General features: G+C 41.1%; 1 protein-coding gene and 1 long non-coding RNA gene across 2 annotated transcripts; one reads left to right on the plus strand and one right to left on the minus strand.

Moving 5' to 3' along the window:
- Positions 1-1,049: 1,049 nt before the first annotated feature.
- Positions 1,050-16,674, minus strand: LOC110538295 (ral guanine nucleotide dissociation stimulator-like 1). The gene is made up of 17 exons (XM_021625022.2): positions 16,329-16,674; positions 11,112-11,401; positions 10,423-10,467; positions 10,167-10,336; positions 9,902-10,059; positions 9,557-9,793; positions 9,285-9,388; positions 8,799-8,883; positions 7,842-7,913; positions 6,850-6,936; positions 6,661-6,693; positions 6,183-6,304; positions 5,687-5,776; positions 5,337-5,463; positions 4,607-4,867; positions 4,103-4,217; positions 1,050-3,911 (listed from the first exon to the last, which is right to left on the minus strand). The coding sequence occupies exons 1-17, from the start codon at positions 16,350-16,352 to the stop codon at positions 3,772-3,774; spliced, it is 2,160 nt and encodes a 719-aa protein (XP_021480697.2). The 5' UTR covers positions 16,353-16,674; the 3' UTR covers positions 1,050-3,771.
- Positions 15,578-23,296, plus strand: LOC118937747. Its single transcript, XR_005035146.1, has 2 exons — positions 15,578-15,868; positions 22,233-23,296. It is a non-coding gene; the product is annotated as an uncharacterized LOC118937747 (long non-coding RNA).
- The last annotated feature ends 216 nt before the right edge of the window (positions 23,297-23,512 follow it).

Consider the following 23,512-nt stretch of genomic DNA (forward strand, 5'->3'; position numbering starts at 1 on the left):
ATAGGACAACAATCAGTCATATATTGCACAAATCTGGCCTTTATGGAAGAGTGGCAAGAAGAAAGCCATTTCTTAAAGATATCCATAAAAAGTGTTGTTTAAAGTTTGCCACAAGCCACCTGGGAGACACACCAAACATGTGGAAGAAGGTGCTCTGGTCAGATGAAACCAAAATTGAACTTTTTGGCAACAATGCAAAACGTTATGTTTGGCGTAAAAGCAACACAGCTCATCACCCTGAACACACCATCACCACTGTCAAACATGGTGGTGGCAGCATCATGGTTTGGGCCTGCTTTTCTTCAACAGGGACAGGGAAGATGGCTAAAATTGATGGGAAGATGGATGGAGCCAAATACAGGACCATTCTGGAGGAAACCTGATGGAGTCTGCAAAAGACCTGAGACTGGGACGGAGATTTGTCTTCCAACAAGACAATGATCCAAAACATAAAGCAAAATCTACAATGGAATGGTTCAAAAATAAACATATCCAGGTGTTAGAATGGCCAAGTCAAAGTCCAGACCTGAATCCAATCGAGAATCTGTGGAAAGAACTGAAAACTGCTGTTCACAAATGCTCTCCGTCCAACCTCACTGAGCTCGAGCTGTTTTGCAAGGAGGAATGGGAAAAAATTTCAGTCTCTCGATGTGCAAAACTGATAGAGACATACCCCATGCGACTTACAGCTGTAATCGCAGCAAAAGGTGGCGCTACAAAGTATTAACTTAAGGGGGCTGAATAATTTTGCACACCCAATTTTTCAGTTTTTGATTTGTTAAAAAGTTTGAAATATCCAATAAATGTCGTTCCACTTCATGATTGTGTCCCACTTGTTGTTTATTCTTCACAAAAAAATAGTTTTATATCTTTATGTTTGAAGCCTGAAATGTGGCAAAAGGTCGCAAAGTTCAAGGGGGCCGAATACTTTCGCAAGGCACTGTACATCATGAATATAAGTGCCAGTCCTACAGAATGGCATATGTTAGCCTATATATTCTTAGAATGATAAAGGGAAATACAGTATAAGAAATGTTGACAAACACAGAGAAGGTGTAGAGAAACTTTATTTGGAGCACAGAGACAATGAAACTGGGCAGCTCAGTAAAAGTGCAGGCATTTCTGAGATGTCCTGTTGCTTGAATCAATCAGTTTTTTCATGTTTGCAGGATTTTCACATAGCATTGTACAAGCCATATATTTAACACAACGCTATTCATCTGAAAGAGACAACTAAGCAACCTCTGAGAATTCAGTTATGGCAGATTTGTAATATACATTGGATTTAAATCTGGGTTCAAATGACCCATTTGCAAGCCCTGGATGAAAGGGGTACGTCAATGCTCTGGCAGATGAAAGGCGCTATAAATAACTCGAGGTACTAAGTGTTTGAATTTCTTTTCACCTTTTTTCAGGATGTTGCATAACCAACTTGGTTCAATCATAGTGGAAAGTTTTAATATATCAAACACTTATTTGCATGATAGTCCTTCTAAACTTCTAAATTAAGCTACTGTAGTGTCGTACACTGATATTTAAAAAAAACTATTTTGGAAATGCCTATCAATCGGTGATTCATCTGCAAGTTTTAAACAGTCAAGAAACCTGGCATGGTTTAGAATAAAAACCAAACAAAAATATAAATGCAACATGTAAAGTCTTGGTCCCATGATTTCATGAGCTAAAATAAAAGATCACAGAAATGTTTCCATATGCACAAAAAGCTTATTTCACTCAAATGTTGTGCACAAATTTGTTTACATCCCGGTTAGTGAGCATTTTTTCCTTTGCTAAGATAATCCATCCACCTGACAGGTGTGGCATATCAAGGAGCTGATTAAACAGCTTGATCATTACACAGGTACAGCTTGTGCTGCTGACAATAAAAGGCCAGTCTAAAATGTGCAGTTGTCACACAACACAATGCCACAGATGTTTTGAAGGAATGGGCAATTTGCATGCTGACTGCAGGAATGTCCACCAGAGCTGTTGCCAGAGAACTGCATGTTCATTTCTGTACCATAAGCCGTTGTTTTAGAGAATTTGACAGTACGGCCAACCGGCCTAAAGAACCGCAGACCACGTGTAACTATGCCAGTCCAGGACCTACACATACAGCTTCTTCATCTGTGGGATCGTCTGATACCAGCCACCCCGACAGCTGATGAAACTGAGGAGTATTTCGGTCTGTAATAAAACCCTTTTGTGGGAAGAAAAACTCATTCTGATTGGCTGGGCCTTGCTCCCCAGTGTGTGGTCCTATGCCCTCCCAGGCCCACCGATGTCTGCGCCCCTGCCCAGTCATGTGAAATCCATAGATTAGGGCCTAATGTATTTATTTAATTTGACTGATTTCCTTACGTGAATTTTAACTGAGTAAAATTAGTGGAAATTGTTGCGCTTATATTTTCGTTCAGTATATTTTATATTCAATTGACAAGTGCACACAGCCTTGCCTGACGACTCAAACTGAATTCTTCCACTGCTCTATCTTTGGTAACAGACTTCAGTCTGAGAGTGTGATCATTGAAGTCGATTTGTGGCGACGTCATAATGAGGGGTGTTGTACAAAACAAGGCATCAGCGATTGATCATCTCTAACCCATCAGCATATCAAAGCCAATTACTAATTTTCAAAATGCCGATTTACCCACGTGTTCTGGCTCAACCCATTGGTTTCTGGAACCAATCAGACGGTCTAGATTGGATTTTCATTCTAGAAATCATCAGGGAGGTACTCAGATCCAGACTCATTGTGGAGGAGAAATTAATGTCCGTTGGCGTGGCATTCGGCCGGAACAAGGAGTTTGGGTAGCTAGGCAACACAGCCATAGAGGCCCACCTAATCATCAAGAGCATTATAGGAGAAAAATAGAAAACAATGTAAAAAAAAGTATTAACACTGAAATGCAACACAGAACCATTTCACACACACATTATCACCATCATTAAAACTTTGACAGTCTGAGTACATAAATGTTGTCAGTGTCCCCTCTACAGCAGCTGACTGTAGCGTATGTGGAATGCTATCCAGCCAGTGCAGCCCCTCCTTTCACACGCACAGCCCCAATCAGTATCGCCATGACGGCGGGCTGATACCCTGGGGAACATAGTGATCCGGGTGAGAACATTCCCATCCACTGCTCAGGTGGCAGGCAGTCTCCTGTGACCTCATTCCCTTAAGGCTCACAGGGTGTCTCTCCCTGTTGGGAAACATCAGTCATGTCTCTCATTAAAACAAATAGGTGACTGGTTTTGCTCAGAGGAGAAGAGACAAGAGGAAACAACTATTACGTGTCTGTATATTGGTGTGTGACTGAGGGAGAGAGTCACTGCTGATGCTGTTCCAATGTGACTCCTTTCCACAAAGTAAAGCACCTCAGGGATGTCTAGGAGGAATGTTGAGTGTTGAATGGTGGAATTCATGTAGAGTTCGCTCCACCAATAAAAAAGGACATTCTGTTCAATGGGTTTCAAAATGTAGCCCCAAATCTGTTGTCTTCAGCCGTATATACACACACAACACGTGTATTTTACATGACGTGCCATCATACTATCATCTTCCACCTGTTCCTCTCATGGCACCCACTTGACAACAAACCAAACAGGGGTCTGTCCATCATGGAACATTTAAACATGATTTTTGTCATAAAATATTAAAAACAAATATTAAAATATTAAAAACAAAACTACAACCAGGTAAATGTCTGTACAAAATCCTTTGAACTCAGTCCTGGTTTGCAGTTACTCATCATTGCCATAGAACGGTGTCTACTTTGAATAACGTCCAAGGCTGGAAGTAGCGCACAGAGGTTTCTTTTGACCCAGTGGACACTGGTGCAGAACAAAGTCAAAGTTCGCTGACGTGCACATGGCGTAGAAGACGTTAGCTTTGTCCGGAATGAGTAACTCTGAAAAACAGAAGATGATGGGGTTGGTATGAGAAAGTAGAATATTACATACAGTATACGTACAATATTCTACTATAGGTAGGTGTAGTTAATGCCAAACTATAACAACTCTTTGCTTGGCCAACACTGATCTGCACAGTGATGTGGCATCTTTGAGTGGGCATATAAGAGCACTGATTGTTTTAGCTCACCTCTTTCCTGGGAGATCAACTGTGTGAGGGTGAAGTCTTGACAGGTCAGGTGCTCCAGGTTGTGTTTTTCCAGGGCCCTCTGGATCACCTGGGCAGTTTTGTCCTGACTAGTCAGCTGAGAAGGACAAGTCAAACAAGCAGTTCATATGCTGTAATGAGGTAGCGAAAGCTTTGGCTGCAAAACCTCCCTTCAACCAACCAGAGTATGTTAAATAACACCCACCCCCCGACTTCGCTGATAACTGCTTTGAGGAAAAATGTACATACTACGACTGTGATATGTGGTTGTCTTACCTAGCTATCTTAAGATCAACGCAATAACTAAGTCACTCTGGATAAGAGCGTCTGCCAAATAACTAAAATGTAACCAACACAGCAGTTCTTATCTTAGATTTCATCATAACCAAATGTACAGAGCTAGATTACTACACACATGATCCCTTTTACATTTCCATAACAGGACCCCAAGATAATCCCTACCGCCAGATCCCAACCCAAGCTCACCAGGATGCTCTTGTACATGTTGCCGTTGCCAGCCTCCACACTGACCCTCACTATACAGGAGTCAGCCACCTGTCTGTTGTAGAGGGGGAGGGAGGTCATGGACACAGAGCGCTTGTGATGAGAGGCCAGCATGGGTTTAAGGTGGGCACCCACTGGAGCAGAGAGGTCAGGCTGAGAACTGGAGGAACAACTGGAGGGAGTGGAGCCATCCAGGGAGGAGGGTAAGGCCTCTGCCACATTTTGACAGGAGCTGGACAGAGACTGGGACAAGGTAGAGAGACCGAACATGCATGAGTGCCTATGGAAATAATTAATTAGTCTTTCAGTTTGTCTGTCTGAGACATTGACCTCAGCACATTTGTGGACAACTGAAGTATTGAGCCATGCTTCACCAGCGAGGCATGTGCTAAGCAAACACCACTCCTGCTTGGCTTCGAGGACCTGGTCAATTGACATTCCAGTTCTCAAGGACATCAGTTTCGATGAGATGTCAATGGGGATCACTGTTATGAATGGGAGGTTATATAAAAAGACACATAATGGCTTTCATTACTTTTGAATTGCTTCATGGTGTAACTACTGGTATTAGTAAAGTGTAACTACAGGATGTTTTGTAGTACAGTGTGTTCTATCAAAACATTTGAAACAGCTTTAACCAGGGTGTGCAATGACTGACAGAAAGAGAGAGACAGTCAGAGGCAAGTCTAAAGGGGATCGGCGAGAGCTGTACCTGCAGTCTGAGTGTGGAGGGAGGGGTGGAGAGATCCTCCATCTCAGAGCCACTGGACCCTGAAGACGACACACTGATCTGGTCTGCATGGGTTTTCCTGCTGGATCCCTCACTCACTTTCAGGAGTCTGCAAATACACACAGTTAGAACTTTCCACTAAATTAACAAATGTGGTCAACGTTCACTAGTAAAACCTTAAATACTGCATTTTGTCATTGTTCTTTTACAGTTCTTGTTTATTTGCAACAATGTTACAATAGTTGTATATGTTAGAGATGGGGTGAATACTACTGTCTTGAGTAGAATTAACAAGATGGCAACTGCTGTTAAGAGAAGTGTTCAGTACTCACGAGGACAGTTTCTTGCTGAGCAAACGGTGGCTCCAGGCGCTTGGGGAGCAGAGGTCTATTGGAGGCTCCAGGTTTCTGGACAGTTCATAGCTGTGGCAGAACACATAGAAAACAGTTATGAGCCCCGAAGTCAGGGTGGACTTGTCTAAATGTATACAGCCTTTTGTTCCAGCCCTGCACTAACACATCTGATTCTAAAAGCCTGAACACACTGCAGCCCTGTGTCAACCCCAGCTCTAGATGGGTTTTCCATTCATTTTCCTTAACAGGCAAAACCAGGGTAGGGATTTAGGGAATTGTGTTTTACATGTCATTTGAGTAGTACATTTGGGTATACAGCATATTAGAAAGAGACTATTCAGGTTGTATAAAGGGTTTATTGGCTATAAGGGGCATAATTGTAAGACATTATTAGGCCCCATCAATCCTACAAAGCTCACCAGCTCTTTATCTCCTCACTGATCTACAATAAAACAAGTGGGGGACAGATTCTCACCTCTCCTGGTCAGTGAGCAACTTCTGGCCCTGCAACCAGGCAGTGATCCTGGTGTGATGGGGCAGGTTGTACTGAGAGCAGGAGGCTTGGAGCTGCCGGATCTGAGAGAGAATCTCAAACTCCTGCAGAGAGAGGGAGATCATGAGCCCATGTCAGCTATGTGGTTGTTAAGTAACGTGTCCTGAACTAGTAACACCTGACAACACTTTTAACAGTCATGGGGCTCCAATAAAGGCTAGGAGATAGTCATTTAGAGCAGTAAGCAAACATCCTTAAGCATAAAGGTGTGCACTTTTCCCTTCGGCATGTGAAAGTACCACTAAAATGTGGTGGTGAGTGTACCACCAATTCAATGCATGTCATATAACAAGGGTGAAATATTTATTAGACATGTTCGTACTGCATCTTTTGTTTTCTTTACATGAAATCCTATTCCCTACAGGCTTAGAGATTGAAGACAAAAACAGCAACAACTTACCCTCCTCCTCTTTTCAAAGTTTATGAGGTCCCCCTGTCAAAAATAGCACAACATGCTATTATACTTGACAATATGGAAGATGTATTATCAATATTAAACATTAAGATAGCAATCCGCTAAAGTAAATATAGAGTTAACTTAAAGTAGCTGCCATAACTGAGACGTCTGTTTCAATGGCTGTTTGCTTACCTCCACAGTATCTGGTAGAGCAGTGTCCAGCATTGTGAGGATAGTCAGGTATGTGCCCAGGTAAGGAACCACCCCACTGGAGGTGCTCTGAGGAGACAACAGTACAGAGACAGCATGTCAGCAGAGGATTCTAGTAACACAGCTTTAGAGAATGTGCATATGATGCTAGAAAAGGTATTGGTCTATGATTACTGTCCTTTCATAGCCTAGTAATCTGTGGCCATTTGAAACATCCGTGGCTAAGGATAGGATGGCTTCCTCTTGCCACACATGACACTCTCGGTCTTTGAATAGATTTCTCCTAGATTTTTCCTCTTGTGGGTTAAAAGCTGATGGGGATAAGGGGCTACATGTGACTTCAAGAAGCAGAAACTGCCACCGCAAAATACTGAGTAGACAGTACTAGGATGCTTCCTCCCCTTTCCACCCCCCATAATAGCTTATAATAAATGTATATGTATCTTTTTTTTAACTTTCAGATACACAGAATTCTGCTTTCATTTCTATTTTTCTGCTTTCACTCCTTTTTCGTGATATCCAATAGCGATCTTGTCTCATCGCTGCAACTCCCCAATGGGCTTGGGAGAGGCGAAGGTCGACTCATGCGTCCTCCAAAACATGACCGACCCCCCCCCCCCAAGCCGCGCTTCTTAACGCCTGCTCAACCCGGAAGCCAGCTGTTCCAATGTGTCGGAGGAAACACAGTTCAACTGACGACCAGAGTCCATTTGCAGTTGCCCAGCCCACCACAAGGAGTCGCTAGTGTGCGATGAGCCAAGTAAAGCCCCCCTCCAGCCAAACCCTCCCTTAGACCACGTCGCCATTTGGGAGGCCTCTGCTATCATTTCTGTCCATTTAATGTTGCATGGAAAGAAGTGAAAGCTAAACTCAAACTTATTGACCCCCACTATATATAGATAGATATATATCTCATGTCTACATATCATGTCTGCAATGTCTCTTACTCAATCGCTCTCTGAAGTATTGCTTACCATCTGTCTGGCAATAGGACATCGCTTGGATATCTTGGGAGAAATGTTATCCATGGCTGTTTGGCTTCCATCCTGAAACGGGGTCAGATAGAAGCTAAATTCAGTCTGCATTTATGGCCTTCCATTGTCAACCTGTCCACTCATCTGCAATGACCTACAGCATATGCAAAGAGTCAGTCAAATATGTTCTAGGTCAGAACTTACTTTACCAGCTTATAGGGTCAACACCACATTGGTTGTTCTTAGAATAGACCCTCACACACACACATTATGTAAACAATATATTGAGCTATTAAAATCCATGCAAACATGTGAACAAAAGCAGTTTTGTGCTAAGGAGCATTTTGATAAGAACATGTGTCAAAAGCACAAATCCTGTGAGGCTGTTAATGCAGACACAGGGAGCAACTGAAACTATTTATCTGGAACTGTTCAATTGAACAAGGGGTGGACCAATACAGTAAAATTAAATAAAGACATGAGGCAAATGAAGGCGTTTCTCAAGGAACTGCTGGGGAAATTGTCATTAGTGTAGTGTTTGTTGACAATGATGCTAATATTAGCATGTTATTTGGAAATTCTGGACAATATGTAGAATTTGACTTTAGAGCCCGCTCACTGTAACCAGACCTAGTGAAGATTTGAGACAAACACCCAGAGCCGACAGAAAAATAGAACACCCTCTCTTTTGCTTTGGGACAATGGCTTACTATTAACACACTGTTACGCAATTTCACTAAACATTAACTTGACAGAAAGATGGGTTTTAATAAGTCGTAAAAGTAAAATATCAAGGTGCTTGAAGATGTAAGTAAAGGTCAACTGCTCTCAAAACAATAAAACACTCCATATTGTAAGTATTTCAACAGTGTCATATCGTCTGCATTACATTTGTGCAGAGACTCAAGTAAAGAAAAATGAAGTCAAAACAATTTCCTTAAGGTACTTGATTCTTACCCCCACAATGATCTCTCTGTTGCTCAACACACAGTTCTCATCAGGGAAGGTTTCACAGAGGTTATCAAAGATGGCCACGCTGTCCCTGAAGAAGAACAAACCAATTAAATCCAATCAATCCAAAAATAACACTCAGACAAGACACCACTAGCAACTTCATTACAAAATATATCCTTGAAACTTCAAAAGGATTTAGAGTTGGTAAGGCATGGCATGTTGACCTAAAATTATTGTTCAACTATTCTTGACTGACTCAATAAAAATAGCTTATTGCATAGTTATGGCATGAAGTACAAACTAAGGTTAGTTGAATAATGTAGGTCAATTACTAGTAAATAATTTATTTACTAAGCCTTACATTCTCAGAGGATAAGGACACCCTTGTTATTTCTTTTTGACATATATATTCTTTTTGACATATTCAGTCAATGTTATTATAGCTTCATGACTCAACTAACCCTTCCAGTATGACCCGACAGACCGTACCTACACACAGCAGCCCACGTCTTCCTCAGCCTGTAGACGGCATTGGACTGAAGGGCAGACAGGATGGCCCTCAAAGAGGAGAAATTCTTCAGCTGCCGACACTCCTGTTTCAGAAAACAGTCACAAGTTAGAGACTGACTTAGAACTTCCTACTTACTAAACGCACTGAGAACCAGGATGCAGGTTCACGTTGTGTAAGAATGTGTAAGAAGGATGCACTTGGATTTGAAATTGTATCCCTCAAATGGTCCAAGTCCCTAGATGTGTCTGACCTGTCCTACTCTGATCCACTTCTCAATGACGCAGGCCCTCTGAGCTGGGCTGGAGGCCCTGAGGACAGAAGTGGGGCTGGAGGTGGGCCGGCAGAGCAGCGAGGTGATGACTCGGTTGGTGACTGCATTAAACTGGGCAATGGTGGCGCTAACAGTAGCAGACAGGTTCTCCTTCTTGTCTCTCTGGGACCACACACAGCCCAGACACTGGTAGGGAACCACCTTCCTAAACAGCCCCTGAGAGATGCACAGATAAGGAAGGTAAAATGGAAAAAGAGTGTTAATGATCCACTCCTGAGGACGCATATTAAGAGTCAGAAATTATCTGCCATGATTGACACTTACAGCGTCCAGTCGGGTGAGCTGTTCTGCGATGCCTGTGACTGAGAAGTCCATGATGTCACCCTGATCCAGTGGGCTGTCCCATTCTAGGCCTTCCTCCCCTGAGCTCTCGTCTTCCTGATTAACCTCAGCCTGGGCAGAATGGCCACCAGTATCCATTTCTATTAAAGGAGAGAGGAATGACAGAAGGGGGTCAACAATGGTATAAAAAATCAAAGGCAATTCACAGAAACGGTTAGGAAAAACAAGTAAATTGAGAATCCTGTACCTTCTCTCTGGAACTTATTAAGCAGAGTTTCAGAGAGCTGGGACAGTGAACAGAAGGAGGATAGGCAGTGCAGGTGGTCCAACAGCAGCCTTAGGGAGGGGTGCTGAGGAGGATCCCGGAAGTCCTCACTGTACTCCTCCAACCAAGTCTGGATCAGGGGCAACAGACGCCTGAGGAGACAACATGATGAAACAATGTCTTCCCTGTTTCAGAGTCAAGGAAATAAATGTGATCAAGGGAAAAGCAGCCAGCTCACCTCCTGTGACATTCACTGTTGTACACATCTGAAGCCCCATTGTCCCTGTGAGAACAATTAGGAAGAGTGTCAGACTCATCTAAACCGGGACTGGACCACTGTCCTGTTGGTCACATTCTTCTTCAGACTGTTTTTCTTTGGTCTGTCTCTATGCTCTGTTGTTATCCTGACACTGACCTCACTCCAAACTCAGTGAATAAATGTTGTTGTTGTAAAACCTGTAATGGCTAACTACCTGCTGGGTGCTTATTATCATTACATCAAAGATGCTGAGATAGTCATTTTGTGAGGGAAGCAAGAAAGAAAAAAGTATCTGACGAAATTAAGTGACCATACACAGCGAGAGGTGTTGTTCAAAAACAGCCACTCTCGACATACCCTCTCATCTGTGTCCAACATTACATTCTGAATCCAATTTGGCTAATCTTATTTGTTACTGTGGTAACTCGGAATGTGTCAAAAGAGAGAAGAGATAGGGAGAGACATTTTTAGGTCATTTCACCAAACATTCATTTGATAGAAGATGGTAAAAGTACACCGTCAAGGCTACAGAGATCATACAACTTGCTCACATCATTTTATACTGTCTAATTTTAACAGTGAAACAGCTTCTGCATTATGCTCTGAGACAATGGTCAGGTGAAACATGATAGCAGTTATGAGTACTGTAACTTAATGACATGGCCCACCTCTGGAAGAGCAGCTCAATGAGTGCACTGGTAGTGGTGAACGTCTGGTAGGTGGACAGAAAGATCCATCTGTAGTCAGGCTCCTGACAGCAGGGGTCCAGGAGGTGGCTCACTAGCCGGTTCAGGGTGGCTGCCTTCAGCCTGCGCACCTTGCAGGTCCGGTACTGGACGAAGGCAACGCATGGCCGGGCCTCGGTGGGGCTGGCTGGTATCTGGACGGGCTCCCGACGCAGGGTGATTCCATACAACGCCCCCTCCTCAAACTCCTCACCCCACTCCTGCACTGGGTTCTGGGTGGGAAGGAGGAACTCACACAATGAGATGGGGAGACATGTAGACCACTGACAGGACAGATCCTAAAGACCATAATGACCAACTGTGAGACCAGATTGATGTTTATGGTCCATTACAGTAAGCCTATTCAGAGGCATGCCAGCCTTGTGAGCAAAATGTAGACACTTCACCCGGGAGGTCTGTGATACAGGGAGCGCGTTGGGTTTATCAGTTATTCAGCTGGGAGGTCTGTGATACAGGGAGCGCGTTGGGTTTATCAGTTATTCACCTGGGAGGTCTGTGATACAGGGAGTGCTTTGGGTTTATCAGTTATTCAGCTGGGAGGTCTGTGATACAGGGAGCGCTTTGGGTTTATCAGTTATTCAGCTGGGAGGTCTGATACAGGGAGCGCGTTGGGTTTATCAGTTATTCAGCTGGGAGGTCTGTGATACAGGGAGCGCTTTGGGTTTATCAGTTATTCAGCTGGGAGGTCTGTGATACAGGGAGCGTGTTGGGTTTATCAGTTATTCAGCTGGGAGGTCTGTGATACAGGGAGCGCGTTGGGTTTATCAGTTATTCAGCTGGGAGGTCTGATACAGGGAGCGCGTTGGGTTTATCAGTTATTCAGCTGGGAGGTCTGTTACAGGGAGCGCTTTGGGTTTATCAGTTATTCAGCAGAGGTGAAAAGGCAAACTCATGTTTACATCTGCACACACACCATCACAGATTTGTCTCAGGATATTCACACGTTGGTTTAGCAAAGCTAGATTTAGATGAGATTTCTTCACTTTAAAAGGTTTAATTCAAATCTCTTAGAAACACTGTACTGTTTACATTAGAGAAAACACTGAGCAGAAATGGAAATATGAATTCAATCACTTTGACAGCATCCCTTTTTCCCACATACATGTTTGCTGATGGAAGAAGTGCTCAGCAAGTGACTCTTTGGACATGAATGGCAAAACATTCAGGAGATAAGAGGTGCTCAAAGTTTCCCCATTTTGCATACCCCGCCATACCATCAGACATCCATGTCTTGATCATTGGAAAAGATACATGGTTAAACAGGATTGTCAAACTCATTTAGAATTTCTTGAATAAAAAGGTATGATTATTTTTTTAACCTTTAACATAAATGATCATCCACCCTGTATTTAAGAGCATGTTGTGTCTCGACTGATGGCGGACACAACACAACCTCAGATTATGTCAAATAGGGTCGAAGCTACAACGTGCCAATTAGAACAAATATATTATTTTATGTTTAAGGTTAAATATTTTCCTGTGATGAAAACATGGGTCTCATGGTATGGTATGCAAAATAGGTCAACTTTAAGCACCTTTCTCTGTTTTGGCATTCAGATCCAAAAAGTAACTTTCTGAGCACTTCTACAACGGGCAAATATGTATGGAAGGTTTTGTTTAAATCAAAAGGGGTGCTGTCAAAAAGTGACTGAATTCAAATGGAATTACCTAATTACAACATTTCAGACAATAGTCTGCATATTTAGCAGGACAAGGAACATAACTAATGTTTTCCAAAGAACAACATGAAAAGGGTACACAGCTTGCCGATTGAGGACAAGAGCAATGTGGTACAAAGAGACGGGCACCTGGGTCAAATAATTGAAACGACATGATCAAAGAAACTGTAAATAAATCAGCATAATCCCCTTTAAAATATGCAACCTATTAAATCTACAGTGGCAAGAAAAAGTACGTAAACCCTTTGGAATTACCTGGCTTACCTAAATTGGTTAACCAGACTGTCTATTGTTGTGACCTAGATGAAGATCAGATCAAACGTTATGACCAATTTATGCAGAAATCCAGGTATTTCCAAATAGTTCACATACTTTTTCTTGCCACTGTATCCCTCCACCCACTCCCCCAACTCAGTCCTCCATACAAGTCTGTCGCTAGCCCCCAATCAACCTCTCTGTTCTGATACACGCCCCTCATATCTGTCCACCGCTTCCTGATATAATTTAGGCTTTCCCCCCTATGTCCCTGTCAAAACTAAACAGTCTGGTTTTAACATTGGCACTTATATTATCCATGTATGATCAAAGCAAATCAGAGCATTTGAAGTCATATGCCATCTGACAGACATGCAGATGCGTATAGTGGGCAGAGCACTCAAGGCACATTATAATCATTACCCAGCTCCTAAATTACAGAGGGTTACTGAGGTTCAAGGCAGGCAGACGTGTGTCACAATCTAATTATACACACTTGATAAAAGACCAGGCCAAGAAAGAGAGACACTATTATCGGTGTCGTGAGGGGACCAATATCACACCATTGTCCTTTATGGAATACTGCATTACATTATCTGTAGGCCTACATGAGGCCAAGGCAAAGATATCCTAATTCTATGGGCAAGGATACAATACAGTAACATCTTTATCTTAGGTGTACCAAACTAAATTCAAAACAGACAAGAATTGTCCAATATTGAGACTAAACATAATGATACAAATGATATCAGGATAGCTCTCGAAAACACTTCTTCCCCATATGTGAACTACAATTTCAATGCTTTATTTTTTATGTTTAGAAACATAAATCATAGCTTTCAAACCGGTTTTTGAAACACATTCCGATATGCACTTTATCTTTCATATCAACGAGAAAAAATGTTCAAATAAGATAACTTACTGTAGTAGCTTTGCACAAACTGTGTGCCTCCAGTGACGAACTACACTTCCTCCCCAGTTTGTCTTTTTTGAGAGAGATCAAATCTCTCTTCTTTTTTTTTTATTAACAACAAATCAATACAGGAAATACATAGGGGAACACAAGTGTATATATAAATAATATACAAAGGACATTTAGGCTAGGGGGTACAATATCACATTACACAAGGACATTAAGGGACATACAGAACCTTATTATTCTAACAGCTTTTTTGTTAGTAGAGTATTTGTCTTAAAATAGTTCATTTTCTTTTTGTAAGGTAAGAAAATGTGGTGTTTTGTTTATAAATTTACATTTGTGAATATGAAATTTGGACAAAAGAATAATGAAATGAATTACATAAATGTTTCAAGCTTATTTCTATCGTAGGTAAAGAATCCAAGCAGTACATCTCTCCACAATAGTGTGAAATCTTCATAAATGTGTTCAATTATAAATCTACTGATGTCTTGACACAGTTTTCTTACATGCATACAATGCCAAAAAAGATGCAACACTGTTTGAGTGGTCATCACAAAAGGAGCAATTTGAGTTTGTTTTCCTTAAACTTCTTCATATAGTGGTTAGCAGGACAATATACACTTCCTCCCCAGTTATGCTTACACACAGGTTAACGCTAGATAGCAAATTAGCACAGGTGGCAGCCTATGTCTTCAGTAAACATGCGATGTAACGTGGAGATATAGCCGTGTAGGAACACTAACCTTAAAAGGTCGGTAGTAATTTAATTCTCGCCGATATGAAACATGATCCTTGTTTCCAATACCATACCGCAAGCGATGCGTTTTAACGTTTAGAACGAGTGTCGGGGATCTTTAACAAAACTGCCCCGACCAGAAAATACTATTGTCAATAGTTGCTAAAGCAGTTAACATTATGATATCACCATGTATTGTTGGAAACCAGCTATAGGTCTAATACTCGTTTTTCCATTCAGGCAGTTTTATCTAATTAATAAATAGACCATGAGGCTAAAATATTGTAACGACCCTGGGTTTATAAGCGCGGATATCGACTCTGCCGCAGGAGCATGCTTTTGCGGAACAGTTGATAGCGCGTTGGACTAGGTGGGCTAGGTCAAGGGTTCGAGACCTGCTCCCTGCCTGTTTCATTACAATATGCACCATCAGTCGTCACAGGACAATGATGCAAATAAGTCTCACTTGCAGACATTCATACACTAAATACAAGGATATCCTGGACATCCATGCAAGATGCATGCATTGGCAATATGTTGCAGTCTTATTCATTAGCTGCACATTAGCTTATTCATTGACGCCTTCTGGCCAGGGAAGTTTTGTTAAGAACCCAGACGTTCGCTCTAAATGTTAACACGAAGGATACATACGGACAAGTGGAGGCTGGTGGGAAGAGCTATAGGAGGACAGGCTCATTGTAATGGTTGGAATGGAACAGACTCAAATCGTGTGGTTTCCATATGTTTGATCCAATTCAATGAATTCCATTCCAGCCTTTACAATGAGCCAATTGCTCTTCCGATAAGGACCGTTGTCTTCTCGGGTATATATTTCATATCAGCAAGAAATACGTTTTTGTTGTTTTTAAAAATTATTATACTACTACCCACCTTTGTGGGGTTAGGGTTCCCACACAAACATATTTCCATGTTACAGCGGACAGACAGAAGACAAAGTCCACTGCCTATGCTAATTAACTGCTTCTCCAAACACCTGTGTGTAAACAGAAGACTGATGCCACAAAGTGCTGTCACTGAAAAATACTGTCTGCTGCAACTGTTTTAAAACCGGTTTGAACCGTGTACAGTAAGTGTAGCTATTATTTTGCACTTGTGGAATGATTTGGGATGTGACATGAAAGAGTGCTTTATGTTCCTAAAAAGCATACCGCAATTATGAATCGATTCACGTTTAGATGGAGTATTTGGCTGCCATAACCAATTCACCTCGAAATAGAACATCCAAGGTCCTTAGATTATACGGAGTAACGTTAGGCTTATTTAGTCCATTATTGGGCTATAGCTACACATGACTATAACCCTATGACAAGACAACACTGTCTGATTTATGACCAACAGGTGTAAAAAGAGAAATTAGGCTATTAACCGCATTTGACTCCGTTCAAAACAGTGCATACCCTATAATTCAAAAAGCCTACATTACATTATAGTTCTGAAAATACAGTAAAACTAATAAGATAGTTATCATTTCTAAATGAAACACGTCGTACAAATACAAAATTATTATGCATATCATTGGGAATTACCATTGATATCTCCCATTTTCCCATCTCGTCAGTCACCGCAGAACGTTTATGGTGTGATAACTTCCATCTTGTTCAAACTTAAGTGTTGAAGCAGAAAATACACATCCACTTCGAAGGAGTTGAAGTTTACGGCTGCATGGTGATATTAATAAATATTTTACGAAACGTATTTCTTTAAACTACATATTTAAAATATATATCATGTATATATTTTTTTATATATCTGCGTACTATTCGTCACATTTTGCGGCCGCATACAAGTAACACGCTATCACTTGTCAAGCGCTTCCCATAGCTACCCAATGCCTCTATCGCTAAATTCTTTAAAGCGAAGCTTGTCGTTCTTGCTTGAATCTCCCAGCTTTTATGCAGTGGGTGGCGGCTATGGGAAGAACATGCTTTTCATTTGAGGGCGGTCTTGATGAAAGGAGTGTGCTCTCTGTAAGTATTTGCATATTTTCTACAAAAACTACATAGGGGATAATCATCTGATCGAAACTCGAGCTCATTGCTTCTGCAAGTTCATCTTCTGGTTAGTTTTTTGGGATTATAAAGAAAAAACCTGGATGCTGAAAGTAAAATCTGTTGTAGGCGTGTTGGCAGCTCCACAACCTATGTATTCTATGGTAAACAAGGGTGGCAGAATGAGCAGGTGAGTGGGGTAAGTTGAGCCTCTCTTGTTTCTAGGAACCATAGACAGAATTGATCATTTGACCAAATATTTAGGAAGAGGTCATTTCATGGAGTCTGTGAAGAAAGAAACCACATGGAAAAATTGTAAGCAAGTTAGGTCCAAAAGATTTTCAGCAAGTCAAAATGCATTTGTGTTAGAGGTTTCATAACGCTTGTATCGTAACCAAAGTAGATCATTTTAAGAGTGTTCTGTACATCAGTTGGGGTCTCTATAAGCTTCAATATGAGGTCCTAAACCTAGCATGAAAGTGCATCGTTGTAGCTGTGGGGGCTAATATAGTTCAAATACTTGCCTTTGGGTACGTTGAGCCAGTGGTCATGGTGTAAGTTGAACCAATGGCAAGATGAACAAATGTAAGTGTTTTCTTCCCATGTGTTATGCAAGGTATTATTGTTGGGATATGAGGTAAGAACAGGGCCTGGCCTACGATAAAGGTGTTCTAAAAAAGTACAACGTCTTTGTTAGATGTTAAGCCTATGTTAAAGGATGCTTAAAATGATTATAATTCAAAAGTGATTGTGTTGAATTGTGTTTGGGAAATAGATGGACATGGTTTTAAAAAGGTTGTGTATTTCATTCAGTACATACATTTGTAGGTGGCTTAACTCACCCATTCCTGGGGTAAGTTGTGCCAAGAGATACATTTGTTTTGGACAAGCTGTGTTTTCAAAACTAATGTTTACATGAATTCTGATTATTTCCACGGATACACATCATCCTGAAATATATGTAGATATAATTATTAGAAAGAATACTAATTTCCCTTGACGGAATGACGCTGAATGTAAACAAATGGCTAAACTTACCCCACTATCCCCTATTGCAAATAAGGACAGAACACAAAAATGTTTTATTTCTCTCCCTGAACACACCCACACGGGCCCAGAGTCTGCTTCCTCCATTGGCTAGTGCCCCTTTTTCATTCTTCACAGCGAGTTGACAGTCTGGAAGACAGATGGAGAGACAGAGAGCATTGATTTGGTTGATTTGATAAAGCATGTGTTGGAAACAAATCCTGATTTCAAATTTCCTGAAAGAAAGGTCTATTTTTTGTAAATCTCAAATTAGTGAATTCAACTATCTATTCTGCATCTTCTAAAACTCGTTTTTGATTTATACTAAACAAAAATTTAAACGCAAAATGTAAAGTCTTGATCCCATGTTTCATGAGCTGAACTAAAAGATCCTTAACATTTTCAAAACATACAAAAAGTTTATTTCTCTCAAAATTTGTGCACAAATTTGTTTACATCCCTGTTAGTGAGCATTTCTCTTTTGCCAAGATAATCCATTCACCTGACAGGTGTGGCATATCAAGAAGTTGATTTAACAGCATGATCCTTACACAGGTGAACCTTGTGCTGGGGGCAATAAAAGGCCACTCTAAAATGTGCAGTTTTGTTACACAACATAATGCCACAGATGTCTCAAGTTTTGAGGGAGGGTGCAATTGGCATGCTGACTACAAGAATGTCCACCAGAGCTGTTGCCAGAGAATGTATTAATTTCTCTACCATAAGCCTCCAGAACCGCAGACCACGTGTATGGTGTTGTGGTGGGGGGGGGGGGGGGGGGGGTTGCTGCCGTCAACATTGTGAACAGAGTGCCCCATAGTGGCGGTGCGGTTATGGTATGGGCAGGCGTAAGCTATGGACAATGAACACAATTGCATTTTATCAATAACAATTTGACTGCACAGAGATACCGTGACGTGATCCTGAGGCCCATTGTCGTGACATTCATCTGCCGCCATCACCTCATGTTTCAGCATGATAATGCAAGGATCTGTATACAATTCCAGGAAGCTGAAAATGTCCCAGTTCTTCCATGGCCTGCATACTCACTAGACATGTCACCCATTGAGCATGTTTGGGATGCTCTGGATCGACGTGTACGACATCGTGTTCCAGTTCCCGCCAATATCCAGTAACTTCACACAGCCATTAAGAGGAGTAGGACAACATTCCACAGGCCACAATCAACAGCCTGATCAACTTTATGCGAAGAAGATGTGTCACGCTGCATGAGGTAAATGGTGGTCACACCAGATACTGACTGGTTTTCTGATCCACACCATTATTCTTTTTTTTAAGGTATCTGTGATCAACAGATGCATATCTGTATTCCAAGTCATTTGAAATCCATAGATTAGGGCCTAATGGATGTATTTCAGTTGACTGATTTCCTTGTATGAACTGTAACTCATATTTTTGTTCAGTATAGTTACTGTATGTGTAGCCAATCTGGGTAATTTGGCAGAATTATGACCTAAATTTAGCATCATCTTTGTTAAAGGTCCTGTGCAGCCAAAAATGTGTTTTCCTGGGTTTTCTATATATTTCCACACTATGAGGTTGGATTAGTACTGTGAAAATTATGATAATGCCCTTTTAGTGTTAGAGCTGTTTGAAATGACCGCCTGAAATTTCAACCTGTTTTGGTGGGATGGGGTTTTGACCTGTCTGGTGATGTCCCTATGTGGTAAATTAGTTAGACCAATAAGAAAGTATGCTCCAAACCTCTCTGCCAATAACAGCTAGTTTTCTGTTTTCCCCTCTCCACTCAGACCACTCCCAGACAATCCTAGCAAAATTCTTGCTTGAGAAATTTATTTTTGCTAAGAAGCTATTTTTGTGTCTTTTTCTAACCATTTTAATTGCAAACAATCACAGTAAGGTAGTTGTTATCCACTCATATTATTTTTCTATTATATCTATTTTTTCTCTGCATGGTTGGGAATGGCCCGTAAGTAGGCATTTCACTGTTAGTCTACATCTTTTGTTTACGAAGCATGTGACAAGTACCATTTTATTTGAAGTAGTTATTTTGCGATTTCTTCCTCGGTCTGGGTGATATCAGTTCAGTACTTTATCAGAATGTTTTCTTTACACTGTGCTTTTGTTATTTTGAGAAGGTTACAGAGACTACCTTGTATTGTTGTTTATCTCCCTAATACAACTTTATTTGACCTCATCTGTGTAATTTGAACTGTATTTCCACCAGGGTAGTCCATCCGTCTTTCTGGATATGTACCCTCCTGTAGGTCTGCTACAGGAGGGTGCATATGAGCATAGATATCCAGGAAAAGAGAACAGTTTAGTAAATCATTCTAAAACCATTTCAAAATTACAATAATGATGCCTATATGCTAGACAAAGATTGCACAAATATTGTTTCCCACATGTTTATGTTTGGTTGTACTCGACCCTCTTTCAACAGCATTTCTGAGTACTCTGTAGGTTTTCACACTTTCCCGGGAACCACCAAGTCTGACATAAGGGAAAGCTCCTTCTCCGCTCAAAGGTGTGCTAACTGCATCCTGTGTTGCGTGGTGACATCTCCTCAAAGTTGTAGCAGCTCAGCCATTGTTGGTGGTGGCACTTCAGGGAGTATTGGTTCATCTGATCTAAGGATCGTTCTCCTTATTAGCACCAATTGAGAGTCAAGTCTTCTCAACACTGCTCTCTGAAGTTCTGGGATGTAGGTGCAGTTTTCTAAGCATAGAGACTCCACTTTAGAGACTTGTTATTAGTCTCCTGTAGCTGAAAGATACAATAATATTTGGTGAGTATTTTGTCTACATAATTTAATTACTATCAGTGCAGAACTGTAGTGTTGACATCTGCTGAAAATATAACAGTAAATGTATTATATTTGTAGTTCTAATAATGGATTTTTGGGGGTTTTACATCATACAAATATTTTTCACAACCAGGAGGATGACTAACACTTAGATCTTGTTGCCTTCCACATTCTCCAAGTCTGGACGATGGTTATAATGGTTACAAGTGCTGCCAGTGGGGTTCCTGCCTCATAGACTGGAGTAGGGAAAGCAAACCACGTACATGAGTATGTACACCAGCTCACATGTAGACCAAGATCAGGGATGACCAACTCCCGTCCTCTGGGTTCTGATTGGTGTCACACTTTCTCCCAGAACTTTTGCTATCACGCTTGATTAAACTAATTGCAAGACCATGATTAGTTGATAATTGAAGTCAGGTGTGTCAGCTGGGGATGGGGCAAAATTGTGTTCCCAATCAAGCCCGAGGACTGGAGTTTCCCATCCCTGACTTAGATAGACAACAAATCAAACATGCTCAATCAATCCCAATCCTAATCTGGAATTCGATTTTACAATTTGACAGCAATGACAGAATTGCCTTTGATGACCATCAGTCTTATATTTCCAGGGTAGATACTTCCTTTTTTTATTTAACTAGGCAAGCCAGTTAAGAACAAATTCTTATTTACAATGACGACCTACCCTGGCCAAACACTAACCCGGACGACGCTGGGCTAATTGTGTGACGCCCTATGGGACTCCCAATCACGGCTGGTTGTGATACAGCCTGGAATCGAACCAGGGTCTGTAGTGATGCCTTTAGCACTGACATGCAGTAGACCGCTGTGCCACTCGGGAGCCCAAGACTGTACATTCAGTTTAGGATGAAGGGAGTTAGTCTTTTTTCTATAATTATAGAAACTATTAGAAAGAATGAATTCTTCCAGTCATTCAATATAATGTCATGTTACAATCTTATATTCAGTACAATATAATCTTATATTCAGTACATGTGTAGCTTTTGGGATGGGACTGTTTACATCTCATCCAGACAGCTCAAATGGGGAATAACACAGTAATATACTGAGTGTACAAAACATTATGAACAACTGTTCTTTCCATGACATAGACTGACCAAGTGAATCCAGGTGAAAGCTATGATCCTTTGTTGATGTCACCTGTGTTTGTGAACGGGAGGAGACAGGTTAAAGTATTTTTAACCCTTGAGACAATTGAGACATGGATTGTGTATGTGTGCCATTCAGAGAGTGAATGAGAGAGGCAAAAGATTGAAGTGTTTTGAACAGGGCATGGTTGTAGGTGCTGGGTTTTTCACGCTCAACAGTTTCCTGTGTGTATCAAGAATGGAACACCACCCAAGGACTTCCAGCCAACTTGACCCAACTGCGGGAAGCATTAGAGTCAGCATGGGCCAACATCCCTGTGGAACATTTTCGACACGTTGTAGAGTCCATGTCTTAGCTAATTGAGGCTGTTCTGAGGGCAAAAGGGGGTGCAACTCAATATTAGAAAGGTGTTCCTAATGTTTTGTACACTCAGTGAATAACAGCAAAAACAGGTTCAGTGGACAACATTTCTTCTCCACTAAATGTTCAAGTAAATCTGTTGGGTCTCTTTTTCCAAGGCTGTCGTGTTTGTGAAGACCAGAAGAGGCTGGTGGGAAGAGAAATGGGAGGACGGGCTCATTGTAATGATACCAAACACATGGAAACAATGTGTTTGACTCCGTTCCAGCTATTCCTTTCACACACAAGATCAGACACTCATCTCAGGAGTGGAAGACGAATTAGATTGACCCAACTAGTTCCTTCAACGGGCCTTTGAAGTCTGACTTCCAGTCTGAGTCTCCCTCCATGGATAGAATTGCGATTACACTGCATAGACATGGCACGTCAAATTGACACATTTTCTTTCAATGCTCATAAGCTAAAGAGCTGGTCACCCCAGAAAGACTATGCCAACAAATCCAACAATGTAGGGCTACTAGTGTAACATGTGTGTCATGGAATGGAAAGAGAGTATTTCTCAGTGAGTTGCTATAACAGATATTTGCACAGATGCTCACCTTTCCAGAGAACTTTCACAAAAAAACTTGTTACCCACCCAATCCATATCTGCCAAATAATGCTTTAAAATCAATGACGTTTGTTGGAGGGGTATTACATCCATACTGTATCTGATTAACCATTTAATATGTCACCATAAATCAGCCTAGGGCTCTAAACCTGTACCTGTTGTCGTCAGGACCTTCCATTTATCTGTTATTAATGTGTCATCTACAAATTAGGTTATGGGAAGTTAAAGAAATTACAACATTGTTCTCGGTAGGTATGGTTCTGTAACCTATCAAATAACTGTTCTGTCTGGAACAGACATCTAATAGTTTGTTTTGAAGGAAAAGTAAGAGATTATTCCAACTGATTGTATGGTTATTACACAGTAATAATTATTACTGATTGGATGTTATTATACAGTAATTATTATAACTGATTGTATATTACACAGTAATTGTTATTACTGATTGTATAGGTCATTACACAGTATGATACTTTAGATGTTGCAGGTTGTACTATTGCTGCTGCTAATGTTGATCATTAGTATTGTTTATATTTATATTGATGGCTGTCAGCCCATGACTGATGCACTTGCATTGTATGTATTACCTCTGGGACAAATAAAGTGGAAACCTGAACTTGATTCTTCTCCTATTAATATACAAGTGCCTCACTAAGCTGGTTGTGTAAGGGTTGGGTAGTACTTTCTAAATGTAATCGTTACAGTTACTAGTTACCTGTCCTAAATCAGTAACGTAACTTTTGGATTACCCAAACTCAGTAATGTAATCTGATTACTCTGATTACTTACTTTTGGATGACTTTCCCTTTAAAGGTCAACTGCCCCTTA

This window comes from Oncorhynchus mykiss, chromosome 12 (assembly GCF_013265735.2).
Source record: "Oncorhynchus mykiss isolate Arlee chromosome 12, USDA_OmykA_1.1, whole genome shotgun sequence".
Classification (NCBI taxonomy): domain Eukaryota; kingdom Metazoa; phylum Chordata; class Actinopteri; order Salmoniformes; family Salmonidae; genus Oncorhynchus; species Oncorhynchus mykiss.

Excerpts from the sequence above, each read along its gene's own strand:
- LOC110538295 (XM_021625022.2), bottom strand. The coding sequence starts at position 16,352 with ATGGGAAAATGGGAGATATCAATG. Across the intron at positions 11,402-16,328 it reads GAAAATGGGAGATATCAATG|AACCCAGTGCAGGAGTGGGG; the intron begins GTAATTCCCAAT and ends CTTCCCACCCAG. Across the intron at positions 5,777-6,182 it reads TTGCTCACTGACCAGGAGAG|CTATGAACTGTCCAGAAACC; the intron begins GTGAGAATCTGT and ends GTTCTGCCACAG.